Source organism: Haplochromis burtoni, unplaced genomic scaffold, assembly GCF_018398535.1.
Source record: "Haplochromis burtoni strain Fernald_Lab_line unplaced genomic scaffold, NCSU_Asbu1 Contig_19, whole genome shotgun sequence".
In the NCBI taxonomy this organism is placed as follows: domain Eukaryota; kingdom Metazoa; phylum Chordata; class Actinopteri; order Cichliformes; family Cichlidae; genus Haplochromis; species Haplochromis burtoni.
The window spans coordinates 3,440,636-3,464,401 of record NW_024582380.1 but is presented as its reverse complement, the minus strand read 5'-3'; the positions used below and the strand labels follow the sequence as shown (position 1 = coordinate 3,464,401).

Here is a 23,766-nt window from a genome sequence, read left to right as displayed (position 1 = left end):
GGGACTGGAGACCTCATCCTATAGATGATGAATGGTCTGTTTCCTTACCTTGTCGGGATCTTTGACAGTCATGCCGATGTTAATAAATCCCAGTGAGTGCTCCAAGATCTCACCAGTGAATTCAGTTGCTGTTACACAGTCGTCCCCTGAGTCTCCACACTTGTAAAACTCTGGCTTATTGTCATTGTCATCAAGGATGTTGATCTGCACAGTTGTTGTGACGCTGGCACGGACCCCGTGGATGTTTTCTTTAGACTCAGTGGCCTTAAATAGGCCAAAATGAATTTTATTTTTTCAATATTCAAGATATTGTTAAAAAGATTAAATATATTTAATATTTCTCAATATTTTTTATGATTAATTATAATAATAATATTAAATTAAATGGTCTAAAGAAGAAGATCATAAATGTTTTTGTGGGGGGTTTTCTTGCATCATTGAGAAGTTGCTCCTGTGTAATGGTGGGTTCCACCATGACACCATCCGCTCTTTGTTTTCAGCGACCCTGAGCTCAGCCTCCCATTCTGCTCACACCAGTTCCCATCTGTATTTTGAATGTGCTCTCTAAGGTCACTGTAAACACCTTCAAAAACTGCTACTAGTGCAACTTTGGTGTAAAACTGTTATGCAAAGTAAAAAAAAAATCCCCCCAAAACAATGAGAAAACATTGTCACCATTAGTTTCATGAGTTTTGTGAAGATTTGTCTTCCTCAACCTTCAAAATGGTCTTATCACAGTTTATGTCATGTTTGCTTGAGTTGTAAAAACAACCTTTGATTTGGGTTCTAAAAGACGCTCCGTCTTTAAGGAAGTTTCTGGTGCTACACAGAGAGGTTCAACCTGCCTTTCATTGCTGCTAGGTCTTATTAAGATAAGAGAATTTTATACTTGCTGGTCAATACGTCATAATGATTCTAGGGAGTGGTCTTGTTCTCTGTTCAGTCGTGACAAAATGTTGAGTTATTCCTTTAAATCTTAATACATAAAACTAAAAAATGAGGGACTGAAAAATGTCAGAGAAAGCTCAGTTTGGTCACAGTGAAACTGTAATGTGCTGTAATCTGTATGAACTTCATGTGATAACTTTAGATAAGCTTACTGTAGTAACACACACAGAGAGAAGGAAATTGACAATGAAATAAAAATGTACCTTCACAGTCAGAGTTACAGTGTCACCAATAACTTCTCTGTCAATTTCTGACAGTACAGATATGACACCATCACTGTTTGAGATTTTAAACAGGCCAGCTTCTGATGACTCTGTAAAATAATGTGGAAATTACATATTATACTACCACTCACAAGCTAAAAGCAAAAAAATACTGTAGCTTACCTTCAATGCTATAGCTGATTGTATCACTGACTCCTATGTCTGGGTCCACAGCAGTCACTTTAAGCACAGATGTGTCCTATCAAAGGAAAAAAAATGTTTATGAAATGTGAAGCATTTGAAAGTCTTTTATAAAAAAAATATGTCAACTCAAAGCAGGCTCAGTGCCTTCTATTACCACAGAAGTGTGGTAATAGTAACAAACAAACGGTAACAAAAAGTTGTCAAAGTCTTTGTATACACTGGGTCATATATTGTACTATCAGAAAAATCGTTGTTTGCCTTACAATAATTCTTTGAAATCATTGGTCAGGTTTAGCAGCACTCACCACAGGTGAATGCTCTCTAACACTTCCAACATAGGGAACGCCGATGAACTGAGGGTCAAGATCTGGGACATCCTCAACAGTAACGAAGGAATAAACAGTGCTCGACAAGTATTCTGTATTAGATTTATGACACTTGCCACCACCATCCTGTTAGAAAACATTTTTAAAAATCTCTTAGTTTTTTTGATGATCAGATAAATCTAGAATACATTAAAACAGATTAAATATAACAGATAAACATGACACCTAAACTCAAAGATGCTGAAAATGTGTTATTCACTTTTGACAGTGCTATCAAATTATAAAAAACAAACAAAGTAAGTAAATAGTATGACCACTGTTACAATAAGCAAAGGCTTGTGACTGTGACTTTCACATAATTAAATTAATAGTGAATATTCATCATTTCTCTTTATCAAACTGACAAAGCAACATAATTTTTTATGCCTGAATGCTCTAGCTTCATTTACACTTTCTTATTAGGAGTAAATAACAGCGCAATTCACTGCTTAACAAACAAAAATCTGACTCTGGATGTTACAATATGCCCCCGTGTGTTATGTTACGTTAGCAGTTAGTTGTTTTAGTGTTCTTAGCTGCAGGTTTATTTAGGAGGACACATATAAAGTTATGTTTCAATTGTTTTGGAAACATCTCTAATCGATTTCTTATCAAACAGTTATATAAGAAAAATGGCGCCACTCTTATATCTGTTTATTATTATGTTTCAGCTGCACCAGAGTGGGTCAAAGAACCAAAGCAGAAGGAAACAGCTAGCGTGCTTCTCGTTAAACCAGTAGCGGTCTAAAGGTCACAAAACTGCCAACCCATCACACTAAAGGTCACTTAAATTGTGTACTTATTTAATTATTATAATTTAATGATTTACAATGTATTTAATTATATTTATTTATCTACTATCCACAATCTAAAATTTGTACAGGGGCGTAGGGCTATTTCCTTGGCCAAGAGTGATAACTTTGGGAACTCTTGTAGAAACCAACAAAAGACTGGCTGATACAGATACAAGGAAGGGAAATTCACAACATGCCAAATTTTTCCTTTAAGAAATTAGGAACCACAAGAATATACAAAGCTGCTTTAACGTTAGGGCAACCTTTGCTATTTACACTTTTCTTTAACCAATATTAGTATCATAAGGTAACGCATGTTTAAACTTGAACAATCATACTTACACTGGCATTGATCTTCAGCCGATAGTAAGTACTCAGTGAGGTATAATTCAGGGGCTTGATCAGTTTGACATCACCACTTTCTCTTACAATGCTGAACAGACTAAATCCATCATTTGGGATTACCTGGAAAAAACAGGTAAACAGTGCTTTACAGGTTCATGGAATTCTATTGAATATCATTACATTTTATGTTTTCCTAAAGGAAGCTTACTTCATCAATGGCGTATGTAACAATGCCAGCAGTTCCTGTATCAGCATCAGTGGCTGATGCTTTAAACAAAGTTGTGCCTACAGGAGTATTCTGTTGATAAAACAGAAAAACAAAACAGAATTATAAAAACAGAAATTATTCACTTAGTAAACAAATGATTGTGTTTATTTTTTTCCTTGATGATGAGCCAGTGGTAAATGGACTGCTTCTTTCATAGCACTTTTCTACTCTATCTGAGCACTCAAAACACTTTATAAAACATGCAACCCATTCATACAAATACTTTTTTCCTATGCTGCAGTGCAGTCACACTCAAATGAATGAATCAGAGAGCTACTTGGGGTTAGCATATTTGGCATGCAGCCTGAAGCAGCCAAGGATCAGACAAGTAAGTTTCCATTTAGGAGATGACCTGCTCTCCCTCCTGAGCTAGAATAACCCCAAAGAATGCTTTTATCTCACAGCAACATGAAATGGTTAAATGGACATTATTTACTAACAAGTAAGATGCTGTGACAGAAAAAAAAATCACAAAACCATTTGTAGAGTAATTCATTTAAATATATTTGGCTTACTTCTGGAACACTTGTGTCATAAGAAGGCCTCTGAAAGATGGGTGCGTTGTCATTGGCATCAAGTAATATTATGGTTAAGTCTCCGCTTCTCTGTAACACATGATGCACTCTGTGAATATAATGGACAAACTGGCATTAAAGAAATAACTTTTACTAAGTTAGATGTCACTTACATAATTAGGGCCATCGGAAACACCAGCTTTAAGTGTCAAATACCCTGGAAAACTCTAGAAGAGAGAATTGATCAAATGTATAAGTGCACATGCTTAACCGAAATTGTATTTTTTCCAATAAAGGGTCGCTGCTCTATGTCTGCCACACCTCTCTATCAAGAGGCCTTGCAACAGATACAACTCCTGTAGATTCTTCAACTATGAAGTTTGCATTGGGCCCACTGAGTGTGTAAGTCAGTGGGTCACCATCTGGATCTGATGCAGCTATAGTAAATCCCGGTTGACCTGAAGAACAACAACATGGAAACATATATTAAAAGAAAATGGGCAAATAAGACATATTACAAACATGTTAAAAAAAAAAAAAAAGAAGTTAAAAACAAATTTAACATACCAACAGGGGTGTCTTCACACACATCATAAACAAGTTCGGTGAATTCAGGACTTCTATTTGCTGCATAAGATTTGAAGATTAAATGTTGACATGAAGATAAGAAAAGCAAAAATGAATCATCAAACATCAAATGAACACACACCATTAGTTAGGCTGATCAGGCATAATAACAGTATGCTTCCTGCAATCCGCTCCATGCCTGCGAATCAAAAGAGACAATTTCATAAAAGTAGTAAATATTTGATTTTTGTTCTTAGTGTCACCATGAAATGGTAAAACCTTAAAGACAATTGCTCAGTTCACTTATCAGTATGCTAACAGGTTCATAATGGTTCATAATGACAATGTTCAGTTATTTTGACAATGACAATGTTCACCTTACTAGTTATTAGTCCTAATCGCAAATTCTAGCTGAGGCAAAAAAAAAATTTAATCTTTATAAAAACAACAAAATCATTAAATGTCATGATGCAAACAGAAATATAAGAAGGTGAATCACATACTGGATGACGCTGGTAGTACGCAGCTCTTGTCCTGATTTTTCTAGGCTGAAATTCAGCAGCCAATTGTTATTACAGCCACACCCAAACTGTTCACGGCATAGCAGGTGGTGAAAACACCTGGAAATCTTTGTTTACAGAGAGAACACAGCAGAACCTTTTTATAATATGAAACCTCAAACATTTACATTTTTGCTGTCCCCTTATATTAACTTAAAAAAAGTGGACACCGTATTTTGACTATTTTTTAAAAACCTACTTTGGAACTTTGCATTAAGCTTTAAGTAATTTTACATACATTTAAAAAAAGATGTAAAGACAGTTTAGTTCATTTTCAACTGTTAAAAAATTTGGTTGGCAGTTTTACACTTTGATGATAGTATATATATAACAAATATATATATATATACTATATACTATATATATAATATATATATATATATAATATATATATATATATAATATATATATATATATAACCTTGAATAATTAAGATATAAAAATTAAGAATGACCTCATATAAACAAGTCTTTACTTGAATATGTAAGCCCTTTGTTTTAAGGGCTTTACCACTTTTTTCGCTACTGTTCTAGGAAAGAAAAAACACCAAAAAAACTGATCAGCTTATTTCAGGTTTCAGGTGTTCGAAGCAACACACTGGATTGATATTACGTATTGTTCGTTATTATCGTTATTATTCTTCTTTTCTTAATTATCTAAACATTATATAGTAATTACATAGTAACTAAATACATAAACTAATGCTCTAAAAAATAAATCCAAATGCATAAGACAAACTTACCAGCCAACATTCACAGAGGGCTTCTTCTTTACTGATGTCTGGATGAGACCTTTGACTCTTGTTCCTCTTAGTGATTGTCGTCTCGCAGCAGTAAATATAAATGATTAACATGCACCAGTGACGTCCAGCAAATATGATAGCATTTTAATCCACTTCCTTGTTTGCTTGTTAAAAAAGAAAAAAAAATGTTTTAACTGTTTTCTAATAAGTAAAACAGAAAAACTTCACACAGTTGAAGCTGGTCTCAACTATGACTTCACGCTAGCTGTTTAAGCGTAGAAACAAGCTCCTCACCAGTAACAAATGGCACTGAGCCATACTGGGCCACAAGTGTCCAAACGAGAACCCCACTAGGATCTGAAATGCCCTTTTGTCTAAATGAGTGGTGCTGCTGTCATGGCAACAATACTCTTCTGATTGCTTAGGTTTGGAAACCCAGGGCTTACTAATGCCCATGCCTTCAGAACCAATCAGAGATTCAGTCCCTTATCCAGAAACTACAGTTCCAGGCCCTAATGAGCTCTTCCCAGTGAAGCTCCACAACCCATCCAGTCTACTCTACTCATTAAAGGGTATCACACAAAGGATTATGCTCTGTTGTATCCACTGGCTTCATTCATAATGAGGCAATATACTGAAAACAACATCTTCACTGTGACTGAAACAAATGCCAGTAAATTAAGTGTTGAGAATGGGGCTATTAATAAAAATACATTTGAAAAACACTAGCATGAACAAATGTGCAGAATGCTCAAAAGAAAATTCCTGATATACATGTTATATATATCAGACAAGTTTCTTATTTGTTTCTGTCAAAAACAAATTAAATTTAAAGAAAAAGAAACACACAGCCTAAAGATATATCTTACTTGTGGTAATATCTAATGTAACACTGACTTTATTCAGTGGTTTACTGAATAAGCAAAAAAAAATTTGCATATTAGTACAAAAGAAGTTTGCTACAGCTTTCCAAGAGTCATTTGAAAAGTAACATTTTAAAATAAACAGCAACTGAAATTTTTAAGATATATAAAGGAGAAAAGCTTTCCACCAAGTCCTGAATGCATGTTTTTTTCAAGAAGCTTACCACGGCCGCCATATTGATTTGGCATGTTATCATGCTAGTACTGTCCCTAAACTCACTGTCTGTGTCTACTATTAATCCACTGGATCCACTGAATTACTGATGCTTACCAGTAACTATAAAAACATTGATGAAAAATTATTCCAAATACTTGGTTTGCTTTGAGCTAAATGATAATGCCAGTGACAATAGTGATGCTAAAAATGCTAATGCTAAGCAGGTATTGTCTTCGTCATATTATTACATGGTGTTAGTTTTGTGGTAGCTTAAAGGTTCACAAAGTTTATCCTGTATGCCACAAGAGTGGCTAAGCCAAATCTGATAGAAAAGAAACACTTTGCATTTTTATTTTTTTACAGAAAACATAAATGTCAGCCTCTTGATAGTGTCACAGGAAGTCAACGGACAGTCACCAGAGGCTGAAAAAGAATCAATCCTCCAGGAGCTGTTCTCAATAGATATAAATGTGAAGATTTATTTTATGATGAAGAAAAATGTGTGGAACTCTTCATTTAAGCAAACGTGTAGTCAAACGATGATATGCAGAAAAAAATAGAGCAATATTATAATTCACAGGCTGACATAAAGTGATTAAGACAAGATACTGGCGACAAAGAATTTGTTCCAAGACTCTTATCCAGTTCGACTTTGGTTTATGACTTACAGCATTTAATACAGCACTGCCACTCCCTGAGCAGCAATAGAAATATATGAATGGGCGGTAACAGAATAAAACTCTTCCTTAGCAATTCCAGTAAACAGAAACATAATTTTTTTTAAAGAAAAAAGAGTGATCTCAGGGTTACGCAAACTGTTGAACCCACACAGTCCAATACTGAGAAGATAAATGTTGATAAACTAGATCATGATTTAAGGCATATGATTGTGTAACAAAATGGACAAGAGAATGACTGAATTCCAAAAACAAAAAAAAAATCGATTTGCAGTGACAGGTTTCTAGGAAATTATATGAGTATTGATAAAAATCGGACAAATCAGCCCTTTCTTCTCACCTACTTTGATACCTTCCTTGTTGAATGAATGGTGTCCTATTTCCCCCCCCACATTTTTCTGACTTCTCGTTTCCTCGTTTCCTCAAGAAACAAGATCAATGTACCACAGTTTGTTTTATTTGATTTTATTGTGTATGTTTTTAATAACTTTACTTTTTAAAAATGGAATAAGACAAATTGTGATTTCAGGGTACTTGGACAAAAAACACTTGGGGACAAACAAAAAAACAAGATAGGTACAGATGTGAGTGTGTGTGTGTTTTTAAGGATTTTTATTGTAATTGCAACATATTTTCACATCTGGTGCAACCAAATTTTACATTCAGGTCCCGGGAAAATATCGGCTGGGGGGACTCTGAGAATACTGTGAGAATTGCTGGAATTAATGCAATAGGGAGGGAAAGAAAAAATGTGAATGAAAAATTCAAATTCAAAAAGACACTGGGAAAAGACATATGAGTTATCTGGAAGTCCGGCCCAGGTTGGCAGGTTGTTGTGATAAAGAAATAGCCAGAGCACTGGACATCAACGTCAGCCAGCAGTGTTGTTCTGTGGTTAATAGGTGGGATTTCTCCCCTGTTTTGTCTTTTTAAACCATTGATTAAGAGCTCTGAGTCACAAAAACATGATCAGAGGCAGCCAAACCAAACGGGAACAACAAGCTACACAAGCCTCATGCTCAGTGTAAAATAGTCCCTCTAGTGGCTCATAGTTTCAAAGTGAAAGGGTTCCTCTTTCCACAGATGGAGTCATAAATTGAGTAAATATTAATATAACTTTTGATCCCTGTGCAATACTTGGCAGTTCTGAATCATGTATGTATGTCTGCTTTCATAACAACCCTGCACACGCTTTAAAACATAGTTCTACATATATATATATATAGAGATATATATATATATATGATTTCATGCTATTTAGTTCCTACATCAAGCCACCCTTCATTTATTTATATTTTCCTTCCCAGAAGCCAGACGTTTTTGATAGTTGTTTAATGTGGTCTTGAGCAATAAGTTCCCAAAGGTTTATGAAGGTCTTTCAAACATTTCCATGGGCATTGGCTGATTTTCACTTAGTCCAGTCCTTCTTTTTGACAATTTTCAATAATTTTGTTTTTGTTTGTTTGTTTGTTAAGCCAATTTATACTTCAAAATAGTCAAAGAACTCAAAGAATGAACTAGTGTTGTGCTTACATGTGTAGTCATATTTCTTCCCTAGTTCAGTAACAGCACTAGAGAAGAAATAGGTGTCTGTTATGCATTGCAGACAATGTGTACAGAGGAGGTCAGGAGATAGGTGTTTTCACCTTGTTGGTACAAGCATTTGGAAGATTCCCAAAGACCTATTAGCTTCGGGTCATCCCCTAACTTCAGCAGGTCATGAAAGTCATGTCCTTAAAACATTGGGGGGAAAATCCAGCAGAGAACTGATACAGAACCTCAGAGATGGATTTGAACCCTCTGTCGGTCTACTGTTCACTGAAGCCTCATCAGAAATACTGTCAGTAGAAGGGTGGCTGTCAAGAAGCCATTCTTAAGGGAGGGAAGCAAGGGGGAAAAAAGCTCATGTATGCCTTCTTACACAAGAACTGGACTGAAATAGGTGCTATAAGGTCTTATGGACTGATGAATCCTAATTTGTATTTTATTTATTCAAATCATCATTAATATGTACAAAGGAGATCAGGAGAGTGTCTACAGCCACTTTTAAAACACAGATCATGGTTCAATATTGTCAGATTGAGAGCAGCCTTATTTGTCAGCATGGCAATGATCCCAAACACACTCTCACTGCACTAAAAGCATAGCTGGATAGAAAAACACACAGTGAACCACTGTCAGTCATGGATTGGCCTCCTCAGAGCCCAGATCTCAACATTATTCAAGTAGTGCAGGATCATCTTGAAAGAAACTGCACAAAAGGTAGTCAACATCCAAACACCAGGTATAAATGTCTTTCAAGATGCCTGTAGAACTATTCGACTACTAAAGGATATTACTATTAAGACAGTTCAGGCTGCATTGAAGCGTAAAGATGGTCAAACTAAATACTGACTCTCAAAAGTGTTAGAATTGTACAAACTCTGTTTTTGCCTTATAACCTGTATTTTCATGTGTTTGCACCTTTCGATAAATCGCTTCACCTATTTTCATTTTGCTAGGAAAATATAAGATGGGTGAGTCAAGACTTTTGCAAAATGCTGTACATAATGAACAACTTTTTGTACATTATATACAAAAAGTTATTCCATACTACTTCTCTAGGCAATTTTGCTTGCCCCAGGCTAAGATGTCTTAGGTTATGTAAAAACTGAAGGATAGAGTTAATTAGTTATCTTAAGTAACTAATTAACCTTTTTCAGTAAGATGATGAAGATGTCTTTCCCCCCTTTTCGCACAAATCCCAGAAGGCAAATAAAACACTTTATGTAGGGAAACTATGAACTTCCTAGTCAGACTGGCACACTTTTTTCTGTCCATTACGGTAAAAATGGCAGCGCGCCGTGTGCTCTCTGCTCTTGAAATACGCAAAAATGGGGGTGTAACAGGGAACTGCAGAAAGTCAAAACAGACACGGGGCTGGACTGCCACTTCCAAAACGAAAAGGTGGCTCCAACGGAATCAGTCTCGACCGCTGAGAAGCCACAAATGCGCACAATATATACACAGAACTTGCCGATAATGTGAGAGTGTAATGTTTAGCACCTTTTTTTTTTTACAGCAGTGGTGAAATCCACGGAATGTTCCACACGGGAACAGCTGACCACAGGATGCCGCACTTAGCCTAACGAGATGTGAACATTACAAGGGAAATATCAGTCATAACTAGATGGTTGCATATTAACAATCAGGTAACGACACATCTCCTCTTCTTATTGCTTTCAAATTTGAAGATTTGCGCTGCGTTTTTTTTAACGGGAGATGGTTAGACGGCTTATTAGGGCTGTCATCCTGCTCAACCTCCAGCCCCTCCTTGTTTTGCTGCTACCGAGTGCGATGTTGTAATGTTTACATTTAGTCTATGTTGCATACGGCCACTGCACTCTCCAGTCAGCTTTGCATAGGTGCACCCTTCGAATGCATGCACAATGTCAGAAATGCTCCGGTACTGTGCCTTGAAGCACCCAAAACGCCCTGTATTATTTATTAAGTCTTACAGGACAAATTGGGCCTAATAGGTAGCCTGTGAGCCCATTTAAGCTTGGTAATCTTAAAGTGCAGCATCACGTAAAATGTTTTGCAGCTGTATTCAGTCGCCAACAGAAACATAAAATCCCTTATTATGTCTGACTTGATCATGCAAGTGCAATATTACATAACCGGCTGGGTAGTCTACAGTAGGACATGGTGGCCTCCAATGAGAATCAAAACAGACTGTGTGCAACAGTGCTGTTGTTGAGTTCAAAAAGTGTGCTCTACAAACAAAAACAAAAACAAAACAAACAAAAAAACTATTAGTAGACTAAGTTTGATTGTAATTTGATTCTAAATATTCAATCATTTTTAAGTGAGGGAAAGTGAGAAAAGTGGAAAACTGACGTATGTAAATGAGTGTTTCTTACTACTTGAGTAAGATAAATAAATAAATAAAAATAAGAATAAAAGTCAGCAATACGCACTGACAAATAATAGCAGGTCGATGCATGTACCGAATATTGCTGAATTATTGCGAATGCATTATTGAATGAGCAACTTGTGGAGGTCGAGATGGGGTTTCTGTATTTACTGGTGGGTAGCTTAACAAATAGAAATGAATACATCATAGTTTTTAGTCAATCTATATGTAAAAATCTTTGAAAGTATAGTGTAAAACCTCAAAATTGCACTTAATTGTAACACTTAATTGAATGTTTCCGGTCATCTGCACTACTTTCCCTGCGACCCCTCCGGCGGCGTTTTGTTTATAAGCTACAAGTAAGAAGCGCAGCTGCTTGTTTTGATACATTGTAGCTAAGACTGTCAGGATGTCTGCCGTCTGTGTTTGTTGTATGCTGATTGGCCGCTCGGCGAAGGAGGCGTGGTTTCACCATAACAATGCATTTCAAGGAACATACACGCGCCAAGGAATGTTTTCTGTCTTATGGTAGCTAACGTTGTCTTTGTTACACAATTAACGGTATTTCCTGCTCAGGTAAACGCTCCCGTTAACCGACGGGCCCTTTTAGCGGCTTCTGGGGAGAGACGGACTCCTTATGCAGTTGTTAAAAGCGTGTGCTAGCTGGCTAACTTTAGCAAGCTAATAGCAGCTTCGTCGGGCTCAGTGTCAAAAAAAGCTGTCGGACAGAGAAGATTGAAAGTCCGTTAACGTTGGGTTTTGTTTTGGTTTTTTTTTTGCCGATGGTGGTGGTCGTTTAGAGGCAGTTACGTGCGAGGATAACTTGATGGGACACGACATTTCGAAGGCTGAAACACCTGACATCTCCCTTTCTCGTCGAACAAGCAGACTAGCTATAAATTAAAAAAGTAAGATATGGGCAGTGTGTTGTGACCAAACTCATTGCTGAATAATACTTGTGTCTGTCGGTGGTGTAGAATTGTTATGTGGGTTTAGATGTGCAGTTGTAATAATATCTATCCAAATCTTGTAATAGCATGCTAGCTAACAAACGTTATTTGCAGCAGCTGCAGTATTGGACAAAGCGTTAGCCTAGCTCGTCTAAAGTTAGCTGTTCTCCTTCAGCAGGGGACATCTGATTTGCCCTGGTTATAAGGAACTGGTGGATGCCCCGATATCATTGTTTCTCATCTTGCAGCAATGCGTGTAAGGCTTTTACCTAATGTCGTTGTGAAATTATGTTGTGGTGCAGCGGCCTCACAAGCCGCACAGTAGGGAGCTTACCCGCTTACCTACCACATCTTTTGTTGTTGCTTTGTCTTATGAGCACATGGCTTTCCATGTTTTTGTTCATGCACGCTGCAGCGACCCCTGTTTATCAGCACCCACAATGTAATCGCATCAATTACACAGCCGCTTGCACATTCCTTAGCTGTTGATATTGCATTATTGTAGTTTAACTCAAGTCATGTCCACGTATAATACAGACAACGCAGTAAAGTCGGAATAAAGTAGTGTATATTATCGACCTGGCTTTTTAAACAATTCATTATTAGTGGCAATACCGCTGGATGTAATTATCCAGTTCCTGTTAGTCCAGTTAGGCACCTGTAACTAGCAACATGATGTGTTTGTTACATTTTCATATCTCGGAGTAGGCAACAGTAAGTGAAACAGACAGGAGGCCCCTCAGAGAAGAGGTGTAGTTTAGAATTTACTATTTTATACAGATTTTATTTATTTTTAGCTCAAGTGATATTTATTCGAAAATGTATAAATGAGTTATAGAAATTGTCAGTTGTACAGCCTGGTAGCAAATTAAAGGGGAAGGGGGAAAAGGAAAGGAACCTTGAGCCTTACTTTAAATTAAGGGGATCTGAGCATTCTGATGGTATGATTTTTTTTTTCCCTTTGGCTCTGCTTGTTCACTTGGAAGGTAGGGCTGCTGAAAATCAATATAAAGTTGTTCAGAATAATATCTTTTATCCTGGGATCAAACCTTGTTGATCAGATGGCAGTGCCTGCGAAAGCATAGGACAGTTCTAGGTATTTTTTTAAAAGTGGCTAACAATCCAAATTTAAAGTCATACATTGATGTCATTAAGTTGGAAATTAATGAGGAAAAATAATTTGGTGTGTGTGACGACAACATACTGATTTATTTAGCATCAAGAATGACTGTGTAGGAAAGTGTCAGTGAAATTGATGATTACTTTTGCACCTCCTCACATAACACTGTGTTTGTGTGTGTTACATTTGCTATTAACTGGTGGAATCTGTTGTGTAGGTTTATCTGGCCTTGCAAATTAAAGATGAATTTTCTTGACAAAAAGAGGGTAAAATACTTTTGTGGGTTGTGGGCTTTCTTATCTACCAAAGGCCCATTTTGAGTCTGGAAAAGCACTGTTCTATTGTGCTGCCAACCTGACAATGGCCACATCCAATAGGCACAAGGATCACTGAATGGTTTGAGTATGAAAATGATATGACTCATAAGCTTTGGCCTTTGCAAACACTAGATCTCGACACAGTGAATGCGTGTTACACAGCTCTCTCACTAAAATCATCAAAACACCAGATGAAGGAAAATCTTTTGGAGGAATGGTTTTCCATTAATCTATTTGTTTCAGGGACTTGTAGAATGGTCACCAAAGGTGCACGTGGTGGCCCAACACCCTGCTATGTTGGCTTTCCCTTTAAATTTAGCACTTAAATAAAGGGAGCTGCGGTGAATGTACTTAAGCTCCTTTTTCATAAATTCTAAGTCCTGAATGAGGTCATTAAAACAAAGCAGTGAGATATGGGCCTAGGAGCAATTAAATCCACTTGTGCCTTAGTAAAACATGAAGTTACAGACACTTTCTTAAGTCACATATCTTGTTATGTTGCTTGTATTATGAAATTTACAGGTTAGTTCATAAAAATGCTCTTGTTTCATATTTAATCTAACCAAAACAGTGTGCAGATAGTGTCAGTGATCCTGTTATCAGCCTTCTTTTTTGATCCAATTTGGGTTAAGATCCTGGAAATCTTTGTGAATCTTACATAGAGGGTCCTTTTAAAAAGGTTAATATTCGTTTTATTTTCTACCCATAAACTTCACTTATCATTGGTGCATGCTCAGTTAATAGACACAGCAATAAGCACTGCAGCATAATCATGATTATTAACGTGACAGTTGGCATTTTTGTTGTTGGTGTTTGTTTTTTTTCTTTGCAGGGTTAAGACAATCAGAGGCAACATACAAGTGCCTCCACTGTACGATTTCCTTTCCCAGAGCGTGACTCGTCTGCACGACGTCACCAATGCGACCATGGGAAATAGCAGTAAATAGGCTGCCACCAACAGCCCCCTTAAACCCGAGGAGGTTCCTTGGAGAGCCCTGCAACGCCCCAGTGCACCTCAGGAGAAGGTAAACTCTCAGCCCTGTCTTTCCTTCCAGGATTGTTGTTTCGAGTTATTTTGAAGTATAGTTTTGCATCAAGCATGTCAAATGGTTTCTAGAACAATTTCAGACCATATACCTTCATACAATGTACTCAGTGTTTGTAGCAATCACTTGTTGTTGTTTTGTTTTTTCCCTATATGGACATATAGCCCACCAATAAGACGCCAGTGGGGGAGACGAGACAGACCTGTACTGCACACTTCGCCGGTCCAGGATGAGAACTTCCATCATCTGCTTTTCTCCCAACACCACCAACAGGTTCCTTTAGATGAGTCCAGACAGTACAGCCACACCAGCACAGCACCACGCATGCTTCACCCTGCTGCTCACCTGCCCCAGCAGAGCCCCATCATGGTGGATCTACATGACCAGGTAACAGTGAGAGTAACTTGTTTCTACCATTTGTTAAATGTGTTAAGCTGTGCTGTCTAACTGGATGTATTCACAGTAATATATTATTTTAAGTTTCTTGTGGGTTAATATGTAATAAACGTTTTTTAACAGACAGACATCTGGGTTTTTTTGTTTTGCCTCATCTTGCCCCCTTACTTTGTTCCCTTAAAAGATGCACCAGGGATCGGTTCCTATATCATACACTGTTACGACGGTGACGACCCACGGATTTCCCATGCACACCGGGCAGCCCCTTCCAGGGTGCAACACTCAGCAGCTCCCAGCATGCTCGGTAATGTTCAGCGGACAGCTCTCTCTGCTCTGCTGCCTTCCTCCTCCTGTGAGTTTGAAAAGGAAGAGCCCAAATGTCAGTGGCATCCATGTAGCACGCCATAACAGCCATGCAATCTGTCACTGTTCATGATTAGCAAACAAGCTTCTTGGATTTGTAATTTAGTGTTCATGTTAGCATAAAAATGAGTCAGGCAGTGTGAAATAAGATTTTTGGCATATTTAAGTTTTTTTTGTTGTTGTTTTTTTAACTGTTATTAAGCAGACTGGTGTTGTGTTAGTAATGTCAGTGGTGTGGCTTTATGCAGCACATTGCTTCTATTCACTACACGCTTTCATTATAGCTGCATTATTGTGAATATAAGGAGCAAATTTGCTTTGGTTAAGTGGAGGCTTATTCAAAATACTGGGTTTGATTCTAAATTGACTTAAATGTTTGTTCTTGTGGTGTTTTCTCTCCTCAGCTCATACAGGCATGTACCATGCAGCATATACCGGTGTCTTATCAAGCCTTCCCGCCCCTGATCTCCAGCGAACATTTTGTATTGCACCCAACCCCATCTGTACCACCCCACCAGCCACCGCACCTTACTCCTTTGAGCCAGTTTGTCCCTTTACAGCCTCAGCACCCACGCATGGTGAGTACTGCACTGTATATTTTTGTTCTATAATAAAAATGTAGAAAAAGAGAGAATATTGTCGCTTGTTGGTCAGTCTGCATGCTTAACCTGATGCTGACCTTTTCTGTCTCCTGGCAGCCTCTACAGAGGGTAGACAATGAAGTTGACCTAAGAGGGGACCAGCACCCATTAGGCACCTTCTCCTACCCTCCCTCTCATCACCCACCAGCGCTGCCTCCTTCTTTGCCCCTTCAGTATCTTCCTCAAGAGCCTCTGCATCAGGAGCTTCCCTTTGGAGTGGTAAGACAGCCTGTGACTCACACAGTTAAACAGATTAACAACTGGAGCTCTATTTTTTAGGGAACTAACATTAATGTTAGCTTTACTGCTGCAAAAAGTTGGATGAGTCCTTCCAATGTTACAGTTACATTGTCTTGATTGAATGTTATGTACTTTTTGCCTTTACCAGCTATATTTATATTTATAAGTCAAGGTAAAGTCAGTAGTTGGTAAATGCGTGTATTCCAATTGAGTTAGAACTAACTTGTCTGTTTAGAAAAACTTTTTTCCCACTTGGAAAATATGAATCCACTGAATGATCTCCTAGTTTTTGACATGCCCTGGTGGTTTTGGGTTGAGCAGAGAGCATGGAAAGCATCTCAAATTCACACGCCAGTGTGCTCTAATCTGAGTAGGCGCATACACACTGATGCATTTAAGTATGCCAGAAGCTTTACAGAAGATTAAGATTTTTGAGGTGTGAAATTGAAGTTAGAAATCTAAAGTAGTAATACTTATATTGGTTACAATGTGTTCATGTAAATATGAAATAACAGACACATTGTGTTCATATTTACAAATTAAGAGTCTGAACTGAAACAATCCTTTTTGAGTTTTTGAAATACTGAACACATTTTTGCACAAATTTGTAAATTGTATTTTCTGTAGGTCTTTCAAAGCTGCTCCTTTTTCACTCGTTTTCAGTCCATTCCTTGTACCTGACTATTTTCAGATGAGTTTGGGTTTTTTTGACCTATGAAACATTAAAGCATAAGGAAAATACCTAACTCAATACACATAATAGAAAACTTGGCAAAGAACCAATTTTAAATTTTATCTTTAGCTATTTTGTTACTAGCAGCTTGTCGCAGAATGAAAACACAGTTTGACAGGCATAAAATAGCACTTGTGCCAACAAGATGCAAAGAGCTATTAGTTGAACATTTGGCATTTCTTGACATGTTGTCCAGTGTGTCCTTAAAAATTAAGGGCAATTGGAGGACAAAAAAAGTGTCATGCCTAAAAAACTATCTGCAGCAGATGAACAGGACAAGTTGTGTCCTTAAGAAATAGGGAAAAGCAAAGAACAGACACTTGAGAGACGCATCTGGCCCTTCAGTTGATCCATCTACATAAGCGTCATCAGAAATGGTGTCAGTGGAAGGATGGCTGTCAAGAAGCCATTCTTAAGGAAGCGAAATGGGGAGAAAAAACAGAGGTATGCCAAATTACACAAGAACTGGACTGAAAATCAGTGGCAACAGGTCTTATGGAGTGAACCCAAATTTGAAAGATTTGGTATAATACGTACACGGAGGTCAGAAGAGTAGCAGTACAGTGTCTACATCAATCTGTAGAACACAGTGGAAGCCCTGTTGTCATTTGGAGCAGCATTTGAGCCTGTGATGTTGGTAATCTTGTTAACTGATGGAATTATGAACAGAGAAAAGTACTGTCAGATATTAACTCACCATATGCACTGTAACTACAAACAAATATTGACTTTTAAGCCTGTTAGAATTGTACAAACTGTTTTTTGTTTTTTTTTTCAGCATATGTTTGCGCATTTTAATAAATCACTGCATCTCTTTCCCATTTTCCTAGTGAAATATAAAGAAATGGGGTGTAGCTCAAGCATTTTGCACTGTATAGTAATTCATGTGATTCACGTTTGCGACTGGTATCTGGTATGAGAATAATTCCTCTGAATAATCAACAGTTTTAGGCACATTACTTGCAAATTGTAATAATTGGCTCCCTATTTATTTAACATAGAAAATGTAATATTATTACTGTGCTTAAAAGTAGCTGGTCACATTCTGTTCCAGCTGTTTCAAATGTTGCTTTACATCAACTTCAAAGCATGAAAATTAATTTCTGTAAAATATTAATACTGAATTTACTGTCATTTGAAGGTAAAATGGAAGAAAAGGTACAACTTTAAACACTGAATTGTTTGACACTGTGTGTCTTTCTGCAGCCATATCCACACATGCTGCCCCGGCGAATGAGTGGACAGAGATACCGGTTGCAGCAGCCTCTCCCCCCACCTCCCCCTCCCCCATCTTACTACCCAGGCTTCCTCCCTTACTTCCTGTGAGTATCTGCAGGAAAAGCACACCTCTTGATGAAATATAGCAGTTTTAATCATATACTTTTTTCAAAAAAAACTGCCTGATTACACTGATTTTAGTGCATGGGCTTGATGATTGACTGCAGCTACATCAGGGTTAAAGGGGACATGAAATGCTACACATATAAAGGAGCCCTGCTCTCAAAAACTAACATAGATGCAACTCTGTGAAGCTGGATATCAGAAACAAGTACTTAAAGTTATAAAAACATGTTTAGCGCCATCTTCTGTCAGTTTGGAGTGTGAAGACATGTGGTTGGTTGTGGATTAATAGACTTACATTCGTTTATATTAGCTAACTAGTGACAGATTTGATAACTCAGAGGAAACTAGCGACACTATTAGTAAAAGTCAGCTGGCTCTGGCTGCAACAATGTGTTTTAGGATATACTGTCCATGTTCACCCGCTTACTCTTTAGCTGTAAGTGGCTCTACATTGTTTGGCTAGCTGCACTCAAACAGGAATATGTTTAGTGTTTCATATCCTTTTTAAATTTATGCAGATATTGATGATGATAATGACTTTTGAATCTCTGCTGTCTAAAAATAAATGGAGGTTCAATGTAGCTGCCACTCAGTGCTAGTATTTGCTGCATGTGCTGCCTTTTGACAAGGAGAAATCATGTGTTTGGGTTCAGTTCTTTCTTACACCTGTTGTCTCTGTGTGTTTGCATGCTCAGGTCAATGCTTCCTGTGCCTCCAACAGCAGTGGGCCCAGCCATCAGTTTAGACCTGGATGTGGATGATGTGGAGATGGAGAACTATGAAGTTAGTGAATTTGTTAATCGCTGTCACATGTAAACTTGTTTCCATGCTGAATTGACGGTACATACCAAAGGGTTGCAGTAATACAAATGCATCATAGCGCTCATTGTTCTTGAATTCTGACTTCATGTACAAGTGCTGAAAAACACCTATAAAATACAATTCTCATTTCTATATGTGGATCAAAAACCTAGAAGGAACACCAAAAACATCAACATAATTTCCCTCTCTCTTCTTAGGCATTACTGAATCTGGCAGAGAGGTTGGGTGAAGCAAAACCACGAGGACTCACAAAAGCAGATATAGAGCAACTTCCGTCCTATAGATTCAACTCAGAGAATCATCTATCTGAACAAACGCTGTAAGATCATCTCTCACTTTTCAGTAGGATTCAGTAAGTGTAGATTGACTTAATGATACTAACCAGTCCCCTCCATCCCTTCAGGTGTGTTGTGTGCTTTAGTGACTTTGAGTGTAGGCAGCTACTTCGTGTATTACCGTGTAACCACGAATTCCACGCCAAGTGTGTGGACAAGTGGTTAAAGGTAAGCGGATGTCTGCTTAAACCTTTAAAAAGCATATTTTTAGCACTTTGTTTAGAAGACTTTGTCTTTACACTGAGTGTTGTTTGGCTTTCAGACCAATCGCACTTGTCCTATTTGCCGAGCCGATGCCTCGGACGTACACCGGGAGGTGGAGTGAGAACTGTCTCTGAGTGCTGAACTGGAAAGCTGCACACACCAGAGTCTGCCCCAAAGCTGGGGACACCTGCCCCTGCGTCCTCCAGTAATTATTGCTTACCAACCCACTACTCCTGCCCCTTCCTAAATAAAAAGCAATCCAGGATTGTTTCTGGAGCCTGTTGTACCTCTGCTGTGCTTCATCACCCGAGTCACATGAAACCCACTGCCTATCGCAGCCTATAGCCAGAGATCTGGGATCGCCAGCCAGTTCTTTCTCTGCCCCCTCGTTGCAGATTCCAAAGATTTTTCCCTACAATGCATTATTTGCTGCTTTTGTTTACAGGGTTTCTTTTAAATTTGGTGGATTTGGTTGGGGCGTTTGTGAAAAGTGGGGGTCCTGCTTTGGAAGAGGTGAGTCGGAAGCCTGGATAATGATGGCTGGACACCGTGTGCAATTAGCAGAAAAATAATAGGAGTACTTCAACATGGGTATCTGTGTTTGGAGGCGACACCTAACCATCATAGATGCATGTTTGTGTAGGTGTTGGGCAAAGTGACTTGTTAATAATGTATGTTCTGCAATAATGTATTGATCCTTTTAACGGTTTTATCCATTATTTGTTTTTAGGGTTGTTTTTTTGTTTGTTTGTTTTTATTTTAGTTTTTTTGCCGATGCTATTGTGAAAGTGTGACTTGCTGTGGTTCAGTGCAGATTCTGTTAAGCCTGAGGTTTATGGACTGCAACCATGGGGTATCCTCTACCCCAGATAATCCACTCTGGAACACGGATCTGTACAAAAAGCAGTCGTAGATTAATGGACTGCGTCTTTTCGAGGTCATCCGGCATAACTGCACAAGTGCTTCATCCACCCTCCACGTCAGCATTGTTCCTCTGGCAAAGTGTGTACGCGTGTGTGCATATTGTGCGTGTATGTTTGTCCTGTTCACAGAGCCAATGCATTGTGTAACCACTGGATACAGGGCAGCATGCTAGGATTTGCATGAACTGTTGATTCAGACTAGCAATATTTTAATCAAGCATTGCCACCAAAATTATCAAATTTTAAAGAAATAGAAAAGACAAAGAAGCATACTAAATGAATTGCTTGCTTGTTCAGAAAGCGCCATGAGAGAAGACTTAGCATGTGAATACACCATGGCTGTGTATTTAAAGTATGGGAGTACTCTTCTGAGGGGTATGCTGATGCCATAGTGCTCTGGAGACCTGTGCAGAAAGCAATATGTGCAGTGAGTGGCGAGTTTTAAATGAACATTTTTCTTCCCCTTTTAGGAAGACTGGGCTTTTTATTTCATTGTTTGTGAGCCAAATCCTATATACATATATAGCCTACTGTTGAAGATTTCAGATCTGCCTTTTTATGACCTTGACAAGCACAAACCTGTTACTAATCCTGAAAATACTATGTCATTTCCACTTGTTTTGAAAGTATGCTGTTTTATTTCCTTTTTTTAAGGTTTATTTATTGGTTTTACGTTCTAGAGAAAATGCATTGAAGAAAACAGTTAGAGCACTAACAATGTTTGTGTAAGTGTTATAATCTGGTAACTCAGTCAGGTCATTGTCTTAGGCCATGGTAATGGTGTTTGTAAAAGAGCCAACTGTATGTATAGCTTCAGTGTGAATGCTTTTAGATAAACGTTTGAAGACAGAAGAATGTTGACAAAACCTTGTAGAAGTCACTGATGACACTCCACCAGCTCTACAGTGATCAGAGCGGGCTTCAAATGACACAGAGCTGGAGTGTTCAGTAGTGTAGAAACACTGTTTGACTTCTAGTTCCCTGCTTGCGTTGATGCTAAAAAAAGAAAACAGGATCTATTAGGGGTGGGAGGGAAAAGAGCAACATATGAACTTTTGCTTTTAATTCTCTCTTGCCTCCTAACTGCCCCACTAAGCACTAACAGGCGGTTGTAACCTTTGCTTTTATGTGTAAAGGGATCTTGCCTTTTTTTTTTTCCTTTTAATTTTGTTTCTTACGTGAATGTGAGTCGTTGATGTGTGCCACCTTCAAGAGAAAAAAAGCCATTTAATGAGTTAAACCCACAGCTTTGAGAATTAACCTATGTGTACATATCTATTCGCTGGCATATATTGTAAGTTTAAAAAAAAAATCACTCAGGGCCTCTCGGTATATAAAAATAAAGGAGAACAGTCCATTTCAGATGGAAAGGATGCCATGAAAAGGGTATATCTGAATTTAGTTTGGTCATTTTCCTCAGACCATAAATAATTTAATGTAATCAATTATAATATTCAGTTTTGTCTGAAATAGTAGATATTACATCATTTAAAGACAGGCATGCAAGAAAAAAAGATCAGTAAATATGTTAATAATATTCACTGAAAAGAGGCAATGTACACTGCAACTCATTTACAAGTGTATTATTCAAACCTGTTTGACTTTTGTTCTTGTACTCAAACCATATGTTCAGACATAGCGGTTGTGATCCCATTTCTAAACGTGCCACAGTGCACACTATCCTACCTAATTCACTCCCAGATCTATTTCAGAGGTGTTTTGCATGACTTTAAAAAAAAAACAACAAGAAGAAGAAGGGGAAAAAAAAGTAAAAACAAGTGTTATAGTGGAGGATCTCTCAAAATCTGGTCGGGACCTATTTAATGGTGCACAATATGCATGCTTGTCAACCAGATCCCAACTGATTTTTAGCTCTAGTTGGCTTCGGGTTCTGGGGGTTTGGATCTTAACGCTCAGCTGATAACTGCCATGCATTGTACTGCACACATTTGTAATAGAACTGAATGACTACAAGATTTTATTGCGCTAACTTCATTTTATAGAAAAGAAGAAGAGAAAAAAAAAAGACTGGTCTTGAATCCAGAAATTCTTACATACATTGTGTTACTGTTCTTGCCCTGACGACTGAAAATTACATGCTCTGAAACTACTGTAGTTTATCAAAAGCCATAGTGAAAAGGTGCTAGATGTTCTGCTTTTAGGTATGAAAACTCACTTGCGTGAATGCAATAGTTTGTCATGGATCCCATGTATTCTTAAAGCATGTTATACCAATACCCCTAAACAATGTAAGTGAAAACCAATATAGTTTAAGGGATTTAAAAAAAAGAAAAAAGGAAAAAAAGAAAGTGTTGTCATACTTATTTCAGTGTAGTACTGTACCTGCCTATCAGGCTCTTGCTCTCAGTGTATCAATATCTTAAAAATATATTGTTCACATATAGATTACCTTAATTCATGTTAATGTTAGCACTGTTCTTTTTGGAGTAAATATTTAATTGACAATATCCAGTTACCCTATTAATTAAAAAGAACCTCCCATTAAGGCCTAGGTAATGAAGTAATTTTTAACGACAATTGAGAATAGAGTCTTGTAGTCTTTCTGTTAAGAGTTATTGAATAATCTCACAGCTTGTGTGGTGGAAAACTGTGTTCCAATAAGCAGCTAAAATTTATTTAGGATTTGTGATCGATTGCTCCGTAGACGCCATTTATTGTTTACCAATGATTTTTCTTCTTTTTTTTGCTGTGGTGGGAAAGTGGTTTACTGTTCTTACTCTCCTTGGCCTCTAGGGGCCCTCGCCTGAACACCAGACTACCCACCCACCAACAGAGCCAGGGGCATGTGTTCTGTGTTAGGCAGATATTTTGCTTTGGTACTTGCACATTTACAGTTACCTCATTTTTTCCATGTTTGTATTGGGGCGGGTGGGAGGGGGAGAAAACAACTAATATATATTATATATAGGAAATGGTTCTTATTAATGTTATAATTTTTCATTCCATTGGAATCATATTGTTTGTAGCATTTAACATAACTAGTTAGTGTATTATATATATACATCTGTATACTGTTTGAAATTTTTAAGATTTGTACTTTTTTTAAATGAAAAGTTGCTAGTTATGCTTTACCAAGTAGTGCAATCATATTTTTTTTTAATTGTTGTGGCTGATTTGAGAGGGTTGTTCACTAATAAATGTATGATGT

The 23,766-nt window shown here is 37.7% G+C and overlaps 2 protein-coding genes across 7 annotated transcripts in view; one reads left to right on the top strand and one right to left on the bottom strand.

Moving 5' to 3' along the window:
- The window catches only part of cdhr2 (cadherin related family member 2), a 14,412-nt gene extending 8,495 nt beyond the window's left edge, over positions 1-5,917 (bottom strand). Inside the window, exons 1-13 of the mRNA XM_014331850.2 lie at positions 5,512-5,917; positions 4,713-4,837; positions 4,352-4,408; positions 4,210-4,269; positions 3,964-4,100; positions 3,816-3,869; positions 3,643-3,732; positions 3,068-3,157; positions 2,857-2,979; positions 1,661-1,807; positions 1,335-1,410; positions 1,152-1,261; positions 49-264 (exon numbers count right to left, since the gene is read on the bottom strand). Coding sequence (XP_014187336.1) covers positions 49-264; positions 1,152-1,261; positions 1,335-1,410; positions 1,661-1,807; positions 2,857-2,979; positions 3,068-3,157; positions 3,643-3,732; positions 3,816-3,869; positions 3,964-4,100; positions 4,210-4,269; positions 4,352-4,406 — 1,158 coding nt within the window. The 5' untranslated portion in view covers positions 4,407-4,408; positions 4,713-4,837; positions 5,512-5,917. The remainder of the gene's footprint in view (positions 1-48; positions 265-1,151; positions 1,262-1,334; positions 1,411-1,660; positions 1,808-2,856; positions 2,980-3,067; positions 3,158-3,642; positions 3,733-3,815; positions 3,870-3,963; positions 4,101-4,209; positions 4,270-4,351; positions 4,409-4,712; positions 4,838-5,511) is intronic.
- A 4,226-nt stretch (positions 5,918-10,143) lies between these two features.
- Positions 10,144-22,356, top strand: rnf44 (ring finger protein 44). 6 transcript variants are annotated; one of them, XM_042218492.1, is made up of 12 exons: positions 10,166-10,214; positions 10,330-10,459; positions 14,383-14,575; positions 14,761-14,983; positions 15,177-15,344; positions 15,760-15,933; positions 16,054-16,215; positions 18,176-18,291; positions 19,009-19,096; positions 19,333-19,454; positions 19,539-19,638; positions 19,733-22,356. In XM_042218492.1, the coding sequence occupies exons 3-12, from the start codon at positions 14,469-14,471 to the stop codon at positions 19,793-19,795; spliced, it is 1,323 nt and encodes a 440-aa protein (XP_042074426.1). In that variant the 5' UTR covers positions 10,166-10,214; positions 10,330-10,459; positions 14,383-14,468; the 3' UTR covers positions 19,796-22,356. The 6 variants fall into 6 exon arrangements, with proteins under 6 accessions (XP_005916467.1, XP_042074426.1, XP_005916468.1 ...); XM_005916405.3 differs by having other exon boundaries at positions 10,144-10,459; XM_005916406.3 differs by lacking the exons at positions 10,166-10,214; positions 10,330-10,459 and adding an exon at positions 10,468-11,691.
- The last annotated feature ends 1,410 nt before the right edge of the window (positions 22,357-23,766 follow it).